Source organism: Hakea prostrata, chromosome 9 (genome assembly GCF_041222555.1).
Source record: "Hakea prostrata isolate BN-2017 chromosome 9, UWA_Hpros_2, whole genome shotgun sequence".
NCBI classification, from domain to species: domain Eukaryota; kingdom Viridiplantae; phylum Streptophyta; class Magnoliopsida; order Proteales; family Proteaceae; genus Hakea; species Hakea prostrata.
In genome coordinates this window covers 4,140,618-4,156,755 of record NC_142608.1, presented here as the reverse complement: position 1 = coordinate 4,156,755, position 16,138 = coordinate 4,140,618, and the positions used below count along the sequence as shown (strand labels likewise).

Below are 16,138 nucleotides of genomic sequence, written 5' to 3'. Positions count from 1 at the left end.
TATTTATTTAATTTCTCATAAGTCAGAAGCTCTATAATGTTTTAAGAAATTCATGAGCTTAGTTGAGAATCAATTAGATAAAAGGATTAAAATCTTAGAACGGATAGAGGTAGAGAGTATCTCTCCAATATGTTCAAAGGGTTGTGTGATGAAAAGGGGATATCTAGGAAACTTACTATTCCAGGGACTCCACAGCAAATTGGGGTTGCTAAGAGGAGGAATAGAACCTTGCTAGACATTGTGAGATCCATGATGGCGCAAGCAAACCTACCCATCTCTTATTGGAGAGATGCTTTGCTGACTGCAGCCTATATCTTCAACAGAGTTCCAACTAAATTGGTTCCTTCCACACCGTATGAGTTGTGAACCGGAAGGAAGCCAAATTTGAGTTACTTGCGCGCATGGGGATGTGCAGCATATATTCACTCTACTTCTCACCAATATGGGAAGCTTGGACCCAGAGGAAGAAAGTGTATCTTTGTAAGATATTCTGAACTCTCAAAGGGCCATGTCTTCATTGGACTAGATGAGAGTGAGAGGAGAATGGAACTTGAGTTAGGGATTTTGACCCTGATCTTGACCCTAATTTTAGCCCTGATTTTGACCTTGATCTTGGCCCTGATATTAGCCCTAATATTGGCCTTGATCTAGGCCCATGATTTTGGCCCTGATTTGAGTATGGACCCTCCACCCATATGGAGAGGAATTAATTCTAATCCACATGGGTGAATACTTGACACGTATCAAATTTTAAAAACATTATCATGTTTTGGAAAAAATTAATAACAATAATTATATCTTCATTACTAATGTAGTAAGCATCCATCTAATTTTGGCTCGATCCTAACCCTAATTTTAGTTGTAGTCTTAATGTTAATTTAACCCTGATCATGTACTAGATTTTTACCCTAATCTTCATATTTACATTGATATAACTATAAGTCTCAACTTTGACCTTCAGTCATTTTAATCATATTAGACTATGAGTTCAATTTTTATATTACTGCTTACTCGTCTTTCAACTGTCAACTATTTCATAATTTAGAATAACCAAAACTTCTCACGTTAGGTGTGTCGTTTGAATGCTTTCAATTATTTCAGCTGCTTACTCTAATGCTTTAAATATTGTTTCTAATCACTACAGCAAGTAATATTATTTCTCATAGAATAGGTTACTGATCAAGGAGTAATTACAATTCACACCCCCCCCTTCCCCCACCCAAAAAGAAATAGAAGCCAATTTGGTAATTCTATTACTTTTGGTATTCTGCTTTTTATGTTTTTTTTTGTTGATTTTCTATATTTGGGCGACACCCTCGTGCGCTTTTGACTTCGAGTGGCCCTTTTCTCACCCGTGTGACCAGGCAGGCTTCTTTCATCCCTCGCCTAGAAATTGAACGACCTAAGAAGCAAGGGAGGAGTGATTGTTGATAAAAGCATTGGAGATGGAGGTATTACATAATATTACCATCTAATAGAATTAAACTTTTGACCTCTTCATTAAGAGGTATTGATTTTAGCAATAGAATAATCTGTTATGATAAAACTTTTATTCCAATAATTTGTTTATTGAATCGTTTAATGTGATAATGAGGCTTATCTAATGTCTTAATCAACTATTTAATGGAAAATTTCAAGAAACTTGTCCTTAGAATGATAAAACAGTGATATTGTAAATGTTGTTTTATGAATTTGTAAGTATTTAAATGAGGAAAAGAATGTGATTTGCAAGCTTTTGCATGATTTGGATATATATTGGACTTCTATATTGGACAATTTCATTAGGATCTTAATGAATTAATAACAAAAGTAGCATAAGTTCATCTGTACAAAAATTGTACGCACTATTACCGTGTTTAAACCGTTTTTCCGTACTAATTTAATACAAAAACCGTACCGAATCGTTTTTGTAAATACCGAAACGTACCGTACCATTTAAATTCGGTCTGGTACGGTTCTGATTTTCGGTATTCAAAGTTGGTACCGTACCAAAACCGTACTGATTGACACCCTTAGTTCCGGGTCTAAAGTTTTGGATTGTTATTTGATTTGTACGTTTATCCTTCTGGAACTCCAACTTTAATAAATAATACTTTCTTATTTAAACTTGAATTTCACATCATTACTAATTTATCCTGCTTTTTTCTTTGAATACAAGTGCATTCATTTGATTCTCAATGTTAATGATTGACTATCTGAAGGAAATGATCATGATTCAGCCCAAGTACCGACCAGGGTTCGACCATGATGTGAGTAAAAGATCAAATTCCAAGACGAGCATGGTTGGTTGAGTAAGTTAGATCCATACTTCTCAGTGGAGAGAGGACATGGAGTCTTCGACCTCTGCCGATCACATTTCTAAAATAAATAAATAAATAAATAAAAACAAAAAAAAAACAGAAACTTTGTTAAAGTCGTTAGGATAAGAATCCCAACTACAGAGTTCCACTTGATAGAGTACAGATCAAACTCTTCAATAGGAACTTGAGCGGGACTCTATTATCATACACGTAAAAGGACTCTATTGATAATACAGGTAAAAACCTATATTAAGGGGATGAAAGGCGAAAGTAAGGTAGGTAGTAGTTGAGATTTCAGTTCCTAGCGTATTAAGGTGATCGAGAATTTTTGCAGCAAACACTCAGGAGTTCTTTTTTCGGTAAACTGATCCTTCAGACGCTGTTTGTTTGTAATCTTTGGCATTAATTCTCTCGAAGGCTTGAAAGATGCCTTATTTGCTTCCGTGTGAGGCCAATCACTCGATTGATCATGTGGCTGCACTTCCAACTGATGTCTTTGACTTGATGGTTCAAAAGTTGGATAAACTGAGCTTTCAATGCATGGGTGCTGTTTCTAGATATTGGAGAGCAATGGTTCATGATGCCAGAAAAGACAACCGTATCAATTTCCTGAGCTCCCCTGTTTAATGATTTCTTCAAAAAAGGTTGATCATCCCACAAGTGCTCATCAGCAGCTTCGGCTTTTCAGTCACAGTCATAAGAAAATTTTGAAGGTAAATTTACTCCAAACCTGTGGTCGATGTTGTGGTTCCTCCTGGGTTTGGTTTGTAATGGAAGGGGAGGATGGAAGTATCTGTATCTTGAGTCTTTTTAATAGTGAGATCATTATTCAACTTCCAAAGCGAAAGGGAGACACAAAATTTATTCGTAAGGCTATATTATTGTCCCCTCCCACATCGAGTGAATGTGTAGTGTTTGTGCTTGATAGAGGGTTTCTATCCTTTTGTCAATTGGGAGATGAGGGGTGGACTGACATACATAGAAATCATGGCTGGATTTGCATAGATGATTTTGAGGACATTATATTTTTTAATGGTGAAGTCTATGCAGTTACTTACGATCTAGACCTTGTACATGTGGAGTTAGGTAATGCTCCAAAGCTTGTGCATGTGGAGTTAGGTAATACTCCAAACCACCCCTACCGTGACTTTAAAGGTTATGGCTATTGGAGATCTAGAACGAAGACTGTTTATTTGGTAGAATATCTAGGGGACTTGTTGATGGTGATAAGACTTCGGGATCCTATACACTTCATTACTAAAAGGTTTGAAAAATTTAAGTTTGATGAAGAGAATGAAAGTTGGACTTTGGTTGAAAGTTTGGACCATCACACACTACTTGTATGCTCAGCCAATGCTGTCAGACTCTCTGTATTGGATTATCCGACCTTCAAAGGGAACTGCATATATTTTACAGAGGCAAATGAGGATTTTAGTGACAGAGTTGTATTTGACTTTTATTTTTTGGATGAATAGAAGGTGTATTTGACTTGGAGAAGAAGAACATGTATACAAGTGTTGCATTGCCTGTTTCTACTTCCTTTTGTCACACACCTATTGTATTATAAAAGGTGTTACAACTTTGATTTACATTTCAAGCATGTATACTAGTGTTTGCAAAAATTTTAAATGATTTGTTTTAATATAATACAGTTAGTCTTTTTTACTACCATTAGTCATTTGATGATTGTCATCTTTTTTGCCTATTTATCTATTGATCTCCAACTTGTAAAGAAAAAGCTTTGGCTCTAGAATATAGGGCAAAGCTTTGGCTCTAGCATATAGGGCCTTACAGGTCCCTTAACCTTTGTGCTTGCTCTTTTCTTCTTGGTTTAATATCATTTTGCTTCAAAAGGGGAAAAAAAGAAAGGAAAAAAAAAAAAAAAAAGGTTCACACTCATAAATGAAGTAATAACATGTTAAGTTTCAAGGGGAACAGTTGAATGGTCCTATGGAAGTGTTGTAAGTAGCCATTAGGATTAGTGTGTTGCTGCAATAGAATCTGCACTCAAGTCTGCTGCTACTTTATTTCCTACTTTCTACTAACTATATCTAATTCAAATTAATTAGGTAAATGAAGTAGCAATGATTTATCTAAAACAGTAAGTACCAAATAAGTGGTTCCATCCTGGCTTAAGTGTTCTTTCGTGGTATATTCATCTTTGCATGGCTGGCAATGGACATAAGTAACAATCATAGCATATAGGATTGACTGCCCATTTCACCAGTCAAAAGTATCAGTCCAAGATGAACATGCATTGTGGCTCAAAATGAGTTCCAATTTATACAAGTACCACAAAGGATCCTGGATCCCTACCCCCTAGCCCATTCTCACACAGGTTTGGGATCTCTCCTTCCTATCTCTAGCTCTTTCCATGACCTCACCATTTGGCTCCCGAACCTTCCCCTACCAAAACCTTTACCACCTCATCGGCTTGGAAACTTCTCAGAGCCCATAACCCTAAGCCCCCCTGGTCCCCTTTGGTTTGGTTCAAAGGCTTTATCCCTCATCACGCCCTTACCCTTTGGAGAGCCCTTAACCATGCCCTCCCCACCCAATCTTTCCTAGCTATCCGCCACATCCTTGTTAACCCCAACTGCATCCTCTATTGGTCCGGCTTGGAGAACCTTGAGCACCTTTTCTTTTTGTGTCCCTTCTCCAGATCCATCTAGAGAAAAGCCCTTACCTCCATATGGCCCCTTTCGAGACGTTCATATGGATTTGATTGAGATTGGTCTTGGATTTTGAGAAACTTTTCAGGCTCTTCCATCTGTGATCGGATTGGTAAGCTAGTGTTTTGTGCCTTGATCCATCATCTTTGGTGGGAGCGCAACCTTCGAAGATGAACCTCCAAATCTCGCTCTATAGACGGTATTTGGAATGCCATCTATTTTGATGTCTTTTCTAGACTGTTAGCTATCCCCCAGCCCCCTGTTGATGATACTCCAAGGAACATGCTTATTGTTGTCTCTTGGGGTCTCACTTCTTCTTTTCAGTCTTCTGGTTAAAGACCTTGTAGCTTGTTTCATGTTCTTCTTTTAATATGTAATTTATTCATCCAAAAAAAAGTACCACAAAACAAGGCCATGAAGTTTGGTGGACCTGTGTATCTTTGTATCTTTGAAATGGTCCTACTGGGCTGAAGTTTAACTTCTAAAATGAGTGCTGTATTGGTGAATTTTATCAAGTTCACCCATTGTCATGATTCAGATCATTCTGATTTGGTTGACCTAGTGGAAGGATCCACTTCTGAGGAACAAACCCCTGATCTAGTATCTGGAATTTGATATTTTATGGAAGTGCTGAAGTACCCAGCAGGATCTGCACTAAAGTCTGCTGCTACTTTATTTCCTACTTTCTACTAACTGTATCTAATTCAAATTAGATAAACTAAACCTTTTTCAGAAATCCTATTGGCAATTTTGTGGTCTGCAGATTCTTTCCCATGCTGGAAGCAGGGGAAAACTAGACAAGTTTACATTTTGGATCTGCCACTTTGGGTTACTATTTCATCTCTATTGTGCATATGGTATTTCCTGCTTTGGTGAAGCTGGATGTACGTTATTGGTTTTCATGGATATTTTTGTTTACTCTTGTATGATGTATCACAAGTATGTTCTGGAACAAAGATTGTCATATATTCTTACATTTAAGTTTCTGTGCAGATGCAGACTATACCTGCTTGTCAAAATCTATACAAGAATTCCTTTACTTACCATTGCCTCAGGGAGGAGAAGAACTTGCCGTTTGATGATGCAATTCAGTTTTTAGGTATGTTCTCTTAGACGATTTCTGATATAGAACGATATCTTTTCATGTTGTGTGAGAATCCACAAGCATATGGTCATTTGTGGGTTTTTCTGTTATATTTATTATTTTGATTGCATATTGTTGAGAACTTTGGTTGTTGAGTCATGAGTTGACAACCTCATCATCCATGTAATTGTAGTTGATGGATATGAACTGCATTGTGTTGAAAGCACTTGGAATGATTTATTTAATTGGTCACATGAACTGAGTCATGACTACTCAAACAAATGTGAATCTTTTGTTTTTTATGAACTTTGGAATTTGGATACAAAGAATTGCTTAGAGTTGTTCTCGCAGATTGGATTTGCATGAGACTGAAGCTTGCAGTATTCCATGGTGCTGATTCCAGCAATTGATAACCGAGTGTAAGGGGAAAAAATTGTACTAGAAGTTGTTTTACTACTTAGTGATGATGTAATGGTGCGATATTTACTTCCTGTAGTTCTGTTCTGTCGTTATCCTGTATATGGTGGTTTGTTGTTAGGGCTTTCTTTCCTGGTTTTGTTTCTCTGTTTTGCTAATTCATTAAGATGAGCATGTATATTGTATCACTACATTTCATGCCTGGTTGCAAGATTTTTTTTTTTACCTTTATCCATTGAGTTGAATGTGTCATGGGAGTTTTCTGGTGGATTTATCTTTTAAGTTTCTGGTTTTGGGGAATTTATGGAGCAATATGAAGTTGGTACACTAGTATCCAAATTAGTATCTGGCATTCAAATTTGATCAGATATCTGATGACTATGCCTGTAATGAGTTTTTGAATTTGTATACACCAGAAATTGGATATTTAAATCTGAATTCTGTTTTCCCTACTGCGGCAGAGATTATAACTGCATACCTTTTTAAATATATATAAGTATTAATAAAATTGATATATATTATGATCATTTTTTAAATTTTATGGAAATATTGCTCAATATAGAACATATGGTACATACTAAGCCCTAATTTTCTGGGGTTATAATCAGAGGGGATATCTTTAAAGCAGATACATATCCAAATTTGTGTTCAACTAGTCTGGAAGCCTGAAGCTATACTTGTTCATATCCAACATCTGACCATTGGTATAATTTGAAATGGATCCAACTTTTAAACAGTAACTCTTTCTTGGACTAGATGAACCCATTTGGAAGCCCAGACTGAGATTAATTGGGTCCAAATCTGGTTTTAGTCAAGTAGAATACTTAGGCAATAACTCAGGGTTATTTATGTAATTTAAATTTCTTTGGAAAAGGTAGATAATTAGTGTGGAAGTTAAAAGATGGTAGTAGGAGGAGGAGGTTGATTTAGTTTACTTTCAAACTTTGTTAGAAAAAAGGGAGGCCCTGTGCCAAAGGCTTCTACACAAGCAGAGTCTGTGTGGGAATTTTCCTAAGCAGCCTTACCCAACAATTTTTGCTGAGAAGCTGTTTTGGAGATACGGAAAATCTTGATTTAGAATTTTGAAAAGAGGGTTCCTGTTAGGACCCTAGGATGAGGGATGTGGAGGAGAGAGAGAGAGAGAACGAGGGTGAGTTAGGGATAGTTGAGGTAATAAATAGAGGGGAAAAAACTTGGAAGGAGAGGCGTTAGATTGGATGTACAGGAGGTGCTGGCAAAAGTTGGATTGGGTAAGTTTCAGAGAAGCCCTGCATATTGAGTTCGGTGATGGCAACCAGGAAGAACCGAGGGATGACCAAGCAGAACTGATGGAAAGAATGTGGAGTGAAATCGCTGGCAGAGATAGGTTGACGACTACGGTAGTTCCATGCCAGGCTGGGAGAAGAGAGAAGAAGAGAAAGATAGTTCTGGGTGTCGAAACCTACCGGATCGAGGTTTCAGCAGCGAGAAATCACGTCGCAGAGGCATCGAATGGAAAATTGCAGGCGGCGGCGAAGAATTTCGTTCGTAGAAAAGGAAGAAGACGATGGAGTTTTAGGGTTTTTGGAGTTGGTTCGGTTCACCTCAAATCGGTTCGTCGGTTTGGTCCAATCCCTATGAGCCAAAGATTGTGTTATTTGGGCTGTATTCAATTATGTTTCATATCCAACATCTGACCATTGGTATATTTTGAAATGGATCCAACTTTGAAACAGTAACTCTTTCTTGGACTAGATGAACCCATTTGAAAGCCCAGACTGAGATTAATTGGGTCAGAATCTGGTTTCAGTCAAGTAGGGATACCTAGGCAATAACTCGGGGTTATTTATGTAATTTAAATTTCTTTGGAAAAGGTAGATAATTAGTGCAGCAGTTAAAAGATAGTAGTAGGAGGAGGAGGTTGATTTAGTTTACTTTCAAACTTCGTTAGAAAAAAAGGGAGGTCCTGTGCCAAAGGCTTCTACACAAGCAGAGTCTGTGTGGGAATTTTCCTAAGCAGCCTTATCCAACAATTTTTGCTGAGACGCTGTTTTGGAGATATAAAAAATCTTGATTTAGAATCTTGAAAAGAGGGTTCCAAATCAGGAACTTCAAGATCAGGAGATTGACTGGTCTGTATCAGGCTGTAGCTTGGATTGAAGGTCAATGGCTAATGGAGGCTGATGTGGCTCTGCAGTTTTGTGAATTTCTGATGGCTGGTTATGGAGATGGTAGGTTTTCTGATTTTGGGTTCAACAAGGGATGGAAGGAGGGAGAAAATCAAATAGAAATTGAAGGGGGAAGAGAGAAGGGTATGGGGATGCTGGCTACCATTTACCTGGATTGAGGAGCCTTGTCTGGAACTATGGAGTGGCTAGAATGGCTTGTGTAGGTTAAAATCCACAACTATTTGTCTAATGTGCCCCTAGTTTTCATGGCCAGTGTAGTTGATTTGATATGAATACCTCAATCCATGTTTAGGAGTTGCCTCCTTTTCTGAGTTATCATGTTATTAATACTTCCCTCTATTCTTCCACACACAAAAAAAAAACTATAATTGCAGAATTAGGAAACAAGGGAACAAAGAGAAAGTCAACTACTTAGGCAGCAAAGTATTCCTCATTCTTTTCTGGATGCTTAAACATGGATGGTAGTATTGAAAACACTAACCACTAGGAGTATTTTTAGGTAACGACAATTTTATACTTTGCAGCATCATTTGAAGGTGCCAATTTTGTAATAACCTTTAAATGGAGGATTTTAATCTGCGCCAATTATACAAACCATAATAGTGTTCTAGAGTATAACTGTTTAGGTGTCACCTGGACATCGAGAAGTTTTTGCAACTATTGCCTTATCCCAAGGGTGCCATGCATTGTCTTTTACTGAAACTTGATATTAACTCTTCTTGCATGGCTGGCAAGACATTACCTAGCTGCCGGCTCATGTAAGTAAATGTTTTTATATTTATTGTTTTGGTTCATAAGACATTGGACATAAATAAACGAAGACTTCCAGTTTAATCCAATAAAAATAGTCAAAAAAAAAAAAAAATTTGCGAAAAGATAGAGGATCAACCTCCCAGTTCAACAACAGAACTGGATATTTTGTAACAGGTGGAAAGTTTCAAATTTCTAATTCTGCATTTCAAATACAGAAATTAACCATTGATAAAACCCAAAAGTTTGGCAGGATTGACACACGACGGATAAGGTTTGACCAAAGCGCAACTGGATTTAAGCTATCTTGTCTTTGTAGGAAAGCTAGTGCAAGCTCCTCCTAATGTGAATAGTCTCATGTAAAAAATTAAATCATTTGACCAGTCAAATAACCTAGGAACGAGAATTTTTCTCTACGTTGCGAATTTGTGATGTAGGTCCAGCAGCCTAGATTACTGCCTAGCAGCATTAGAAGCATAATTTGATTCTGGGGGTATTTTGGTCATTTTGACAGCCCTACTGGAACCCAGATGGGACTCTTACTTGAAATAAAACTCTAACTTATGTCAACCTAGACTGACTCAAATTATAATTTAAGAGAAGATTTGGACTCCTAACAAACTCCTGATTTAAGATAGAAGTCCTATTTAAATTCTGTTTTTTTACGTTGTCCTTTTACAAGTCAGTAATAAAGGGTATAAATAAACGGCCTATGCTTGTAACAGAGTTTTTGATGAATAAAATTATTGAATGTTCTATTGCAAGGAGAGATGTTGAGCATCAATGGTTTTAGAATGAATGAATTTTCCTTCGGCAGACTGTTGGTCTGTCTTCACTCCATCCATCCCTCTCCATCCCACCCTCTTCATATTTGTTAAGTAACCATTCAGTTCATCCCATTTGTCTTTTACCATCTTACACTGCTGTTTTTTATTTTTCTTTAATTTTCTAGAGGCCAAAAATTCAAGGTCAGATCTAGTCAATCTAATTGTTAGATCTGTCCCAAACTTTAGGAACCTTCCAAACCTTAGTGACCTACCATCGCAACTTCAGCCCTATTGGACCAAACATACCCTTGTCTATGCCCTAATTCCTTCCACACAAAATTCCCTAACCCTATTCTAAACCCTAATTCCTTGCTGCCCTAGATTCCCAAACCCTTACCCTAAAACTGTGAAACCTTAATTGTTGATCCTTAGAACCATAACTCTAGAACTATAAAACCCTAGTCCTAGATCCTTAAACCCTAATCGTGATACCCTAGTTTATTGCTTGCTGATCCTCTAAAGATTTTGGAAGAACTGGCTCTCATTCATTTAAGGCTACGTCAAGTTGAGAGCAGTTTAAACTTATGGCATAGTTTTAATAGCAATGCAAATCAAATGTAAGACTAGGTATACTAGGAGAATGACCGTTTCCAGCAGCATCAACAAAAATGGATGTAATGCTTTTTTTTTTTTTTTTTTTTAATTTTTACGAATAAACAAATTTATTAAAGAGGAAGGTGGAAAACAAGGTCTTTAAGCAAAAGACCAAAAAGGAGAACCAAGACCCCAAGAGACAACAATAAGCTTGTTCCTTGGGGTATCATCAATAGGGAGGTGGGGAATAGCTACCAATCTAGAGGACACGTCAAAATAGATGGCATTCCAAATTTGATCTATAGAGCGGTATTTGGAAGTCCATCTCCGGAGATTGCTCTCCCACCAAAGGTGATGGACTAAGGCATAGAACACAAGCTTACCAATCTGATCGCAAATGGAGGAACCAAACAAGTTTCTCAAAATCCAAGACCAATCTCGACCAAATCCAAAGGAACGCCTCGAACGGGGCCAAATGGAGGAGAGGGCTTTTTCCTAGATAGATTTGGAAAAGGGGCAGGAAAAGAAGAAGTGCTCAAGGTTTTCCGAAGCGGACCAGCAGAGGATGCAGTTGGGATTAACAGGGATGTGGCGGACAGAGAGGAATGCTTGGGTGGGGAGAGCTTGGTTGAGGGCTCTCCAGAGGGTGAGGGAGTGTCGGGGAATGAGGCCTTTGAACCTGGCCAAGGGGGGCTAGGGAGGTTTAGGGTCATGGGTTTAAGGAGGTTCCAGGCCGAAGAGGTGGTACAGGATTTGGTGGGGGATGGTAGCCAGCTGGTGATGTCATGGGAGGAGGTGGAGAGAGGGGGAAGGGAGTCCTAAACCTATGTGAGCATGGGAAGGGGAGAAGGGGTCCAAGATCCATTAGAGATGAAAGCTGATGAGGGGGTGGTTTTGGGGATATTGGTGTCATAGAAAGTGCGGGGCCAAAATGATTATAGAGAATGCCCATCGGATGCCACGGGTTGAGCCAAAAGGAAGTGGAAGATCCAATAGAGATGGAGATAGAGATGGCATAGATAGCCCAGGGGCAGAGAAGGAGGATTTTCCTCCAAACCCATAAAGGATTGGAGGGCATAGGGACAGTCCAGAAGGAATCCGACTGGAGAAGATAAGAATATACCCATCTAACCCAAATAGAATCATGCTTTGAGGCAGTTTTCCATATGAGTTTGAGGAGGCAAGCCAAGTTAACATCAGAGGCCCGGCGGATACCTAGGCCCCTGTCAGATGTAGGGTGGCAAATGGAGGACCAACTGATAGGGTGGTTGAAGCGAGAGACTTCTTGCCCTTTCTAGAGGAAGGCACAGAATAAGGATTCCGTCGCATTATTTCAAGCTTCCAATTACTTGCTTCTTCAGTTAAGTATCTTCTAGTTCTATGTTGATTTTCAGTGACTTGTTATGACTGAGTGTTGATTTTTGATGATACAAGGTATATAATATCAACACTAAATAATGTAAGAAAAGAGTGAAACTAAGAGAATAACAATTCTGTGCCTAGCAAGTAGCAACTGCCTATGTGACTACCTTGTTTCCTAAGCACCTAGCACCTCCACAGCCTTGGGTTGGCTTGATATCTATGTGCTGGAGTATCTTTTGTAGGCAACCTATACAAAGAAATCAATGATTTAGTTGCTCATACAAGGATGTTTTGACTTGTTTGGTAACCATTTGTAAACTTGGAAAGTTGATATAATTTAATAATCCTTAAAAGGAAGGTTTCTATTTGACTTTCGGACAATTGGTAAGATCAGAGATTTACCTTTACTTCCTTAGGAGGAGGAATGGGAAGACTTATTCCTCCTCCCCACTGCTCCGGCTCATACCTCCCAACCCACCCCCCAAAAAATGATAAATTTTCCCCTTGAAAAAGTAAAGGATAGAAAAAGAATACAATGGTAGAACATAAAATTGGATCCTTGATGTGATCAGAACAAAATGATCAACGAGAGAAATGATGAACTTCTGTGAGATTGGAAGAATTTTCTTGGACTACACAAGTATTGCCACAAGTTGAATTAGATAATCTGAAAATTTTGAGACCCCACTGGGTGTTTTGCACATGTGGCCAGTTTTAAGCTGAGGTCGAGTTCACCAAATGTTAGTATTAGGGCAGTCAAGACAGCCAAGAGGACACAAATCCATTGAAGGAGAAGGATTATCTAGGGGTTGTATAAAGGTGTACGGAATGTGTAGTACTAGAGTTGATACTATCATTTGTCATTTAATTGATGCAAACTATTTCCTAGATCTCCACACCTTTCAAATTGTTGCATTACTTATCCACATGGCCGAACTATTAAGAAACTCTGCCTCTCTTTTGGAATATTTTTGGTATTTTAGGAAAAATCTGCCCCATTACGCCATAGTGTAATTTCCTTCTCGTGTTCTTCTTTTTGAGATCTTATTTATCAGCTCCATGTGCATGGAACCCCTTTTCAGAATGACTATTGATGTGATGACAGTTTCCACCCCACACTGGTGTTGTTGGGAATTGTCTATATGTACGTTAACAAAGAACTTGGGCCCTTGATATTAGGCCTCAGTCGGATGACACCTGTTGATTTTCTTATTTCGGTTTCCATCTCTGAGTTCAGCACATTTCTTGCACGTTTTCTTTCCCGACTGCAGATCGAAAAAATCGCTTTTAAAATATGGAAAACCCCCATTCTGTTTTTCTTCTTATATAACATGCATCGGTTTCCAATTCTCACGGTAAGTGATCCAAACCGTGTTGCCTCTGCTTATTTTGGATTATGTCTAACCTTCCCCAATCTCTCCCTTTGAATCCTCCCTTAATCAGTCCCAATGCAGCTTCTGTGAGCACCGACGCTAATTCTGCCCAGTCCAATAAGGACTGTAAAATGGCATCTTCTCAGAAGTTGGTGCTTGATCTTAGTAACCCTGCTCTTAGAGAGAAAGCACTTGTTGAACTCTCCAAGGTATGGCCTTTTGGTTTTGTTTCCCCAACCCTCTTTCACTTGATTGTCATTTTTTTTTGTTTATTGCTTAGGTTATCTTTAGGGTTTTCTCAAGGGCATTTGATAAAGACAATAAGGGTCTCATGCTACTTCTTTATTAGAATTCTTGAAGCCTCTTGAAGGGTGATCATATTTCGTCTTAGTTGAAAATGTTAAAGTATTGGGATATTTATTTCTTTTAGAGTCTCCTAGAATGTTCTATGTGACAACATGTTTGTTTTGGAAATTGTCAGTGGTAGATCCACCGATTTCAAACTCATTCAAGAATGACCTGTTTTGGTTTAGCGGTTTCCTTTTTTCTACAACGCTTCAGTTGCACAATCTTGCTTTACTTCTTGACTAGTTCGATAGCATTTTACAGTTTTGGAGATTAATATTTCAGGTATCTGTTAATTCTTGCCAGACTGAACAGTGTTTTTTTTTCATGTCTGAAAGCTATATGACTTCATTCAAGCCTTGGAGGACATGAAAATTAACAGAAAAGAAAAAAAATAAAAAAATCATGGTAATACTCTTTCGTGTTTTCATGTGGATTTTGCAAGATTCTTTTAGTACCTTGCAATTCATTGTAGCTCTATTATGTCACATTTGTTTTATGCACAATCTAGAAAAGCTGATTTGTCATGACTTATTTCATGCACTTTCTGTTTCTGAGGTTCAATATTACTGATACAATAACTATTAGGTTCTTTACCTAGATACTTTGTTTTGTTGTGTACTTCAATACCTTTCTTATTGTTTTGTTAAGATTTGTGAGGAGCATTATTCAATTTCCGTATTTTTAGTTTATTTTAGCTTATAATTTTTTTTTTTTTTGGGGGGGGGGGGGGGGGGGATAAGAGTCTTCATATGTTTGTCTTCACTTACAATCAGAAGCCACTTCTACATCTGCAAGTTAAAAATGGTTGACTGATTGAAGTTTAAATTTTATGTGATGAGCTACAACTCGTGTTTTTCTTTTTTCTTTCAGAAGAGGGAAATATTCCAAGATTTGGCTCCATTATTGTGGAATTCGTTTGGTACCATGACTGTACTCATACAGGTACATCCACAGCCCTTTGATAATTCTGTTTTGAAACTGTAAATTCCACATATGGTCTGTGTTATCAAAGTATGTTCTAGATAGTTGCCAAACAGGTCCTTCAATTTGTAACTCTAAATTTGTGTTGATCATCTTTTCCTAGTTTTTGTACATTATGTACTGTTTTCTGTCAGTGGATTATTCATTTTGCCATTTTCAGAAAGAAAATTTTTTCATCATAGAAGAAGTATCTCATCCGATTTTTCTCCCTTCCTTTAGATCATTTCAGAAAAGTTACCTTATATATTTTTACCATTACATATGTATTTATACTTTTTTTTTTTGGGTAAAAAAAATCATTGCTCTGTCACTATTCTGCTTAGTCCTTAATTTCGTATATTCCCAGAGTCCACCAGTTAGTGCTTGTATTTTCATGGAAAGGTCTTGTATTTATGCAGTTGTTTCTAGAGTTTAAAAGAACATCACAAGAAGTAGATCCTTATTATGTAAATCTAAGACTAGGAGTACCTTATGATGTAACCCCCAAATTGAGGGCCAGTCGTCAGGATCTTTAGGGTGTCCTCAGCAGTAAATTAGGGCTTCAAATACCCTACTTTTAGGTCTTCTAGGGTAATTAAGTGGTGGACAGAAGCTGTTTCAGGGCTAATGTTATGGGTTGGAGATCAGACCAATAGGATTCAGGCTTGGCTTAGAGTTAGGGTTTTAATGGAATTCTGGTGAACCTTGCTGTAGTTGAGATTTCAGAGTTGATCTTCCAGTCGGGGGGCTGTGGGAATTAAAGGAACATAGGGCTGAATTTATGTGGCAAGATTCCTAGCTTGACTTCACCCAGATTATCTGTCTATTAAGGACCAACTACTTATTGGAGAAAATGTACCTTCCTTGAATGAAGTCTTCTTTCGCTTAAACTGGCTGGTTTGCAATTCCAAGGCTTCTTTTCCTGCTCCTATCAAGGAGAATTCTGCCTTTCTGACTGACTGTGGAAAACCCTCTATTAGGGGTCATGGACAGACCCAAGGACATGGTCGTGGTGACATTGGTGTGGTGGACAGCAACAAGATAAGTCCTCTCACCACTCCTCTTTCTGTGAGAAACCAACCACACTTTTAATATTTGTTGAGCGAAACATTGCAAAATCGATTAAGCTCATGAGTTAGCCAGCACTGCATTTACAGAGAGTACTTGTGGCACCTTTTTACTGGCAATTATTCCAATAATCTTAAGGGATCCTGTGGGTAGATGGAAATTGGAGGGAAAGAAGAGGAACCAAACTTGGGATTCTAAGGGTTGTTCGGTTTTAACAAAATCTATATGGGTAGGGTAACTGGGAGTGTTATTTTGAGAAAGAATAAGGGGAAGAA

General features: G+C 38.1%; 2 protein-coding genes across 2 annotated transcripts in view; both read left to right on the top strand.

Annotated features, from left to right (window-relative positions):
- The window catches only part of LOC149004143 (uncharacterized), a 45,040-nt gene extending 36,241 nt beyond the window's left edge, over positions 1-8,799 (top strand). The window contains exon 8 of the mRNA XM_089168549.1: positions 8,559-8,799. Within this exon, the coding sequence (XP_089024675.1) occupies positions 8,559-8,799 (241 nt within the window). The remainder of the gene's footprint in view (positions 1-8,558) is intronic.
- Positions 2,439-16,138, top strand: part of LOC149004142 (uncharacterized) — a 63,770-nt gene continuing 50,070 nt past the window's right edge. Inside the window, exons 1-3 of the mRNA XM_089168318.1 lie at positions 2,439-3,013; positions 5,966-6,071; positions 14,706-14,777. Coding sequence (XP_089024444.1) covers positions 14,760-14,777 — 18 coding nt within the window. The 5' untranslated portion in view covers positions 2,439-3,013; positions 5,966-6,071; positions 14,706-14,759. The remainder of the gene's footprint in view (positions 3,014-5,965; positions 6,072-14,705; positions 14,778-16,138) is intronic.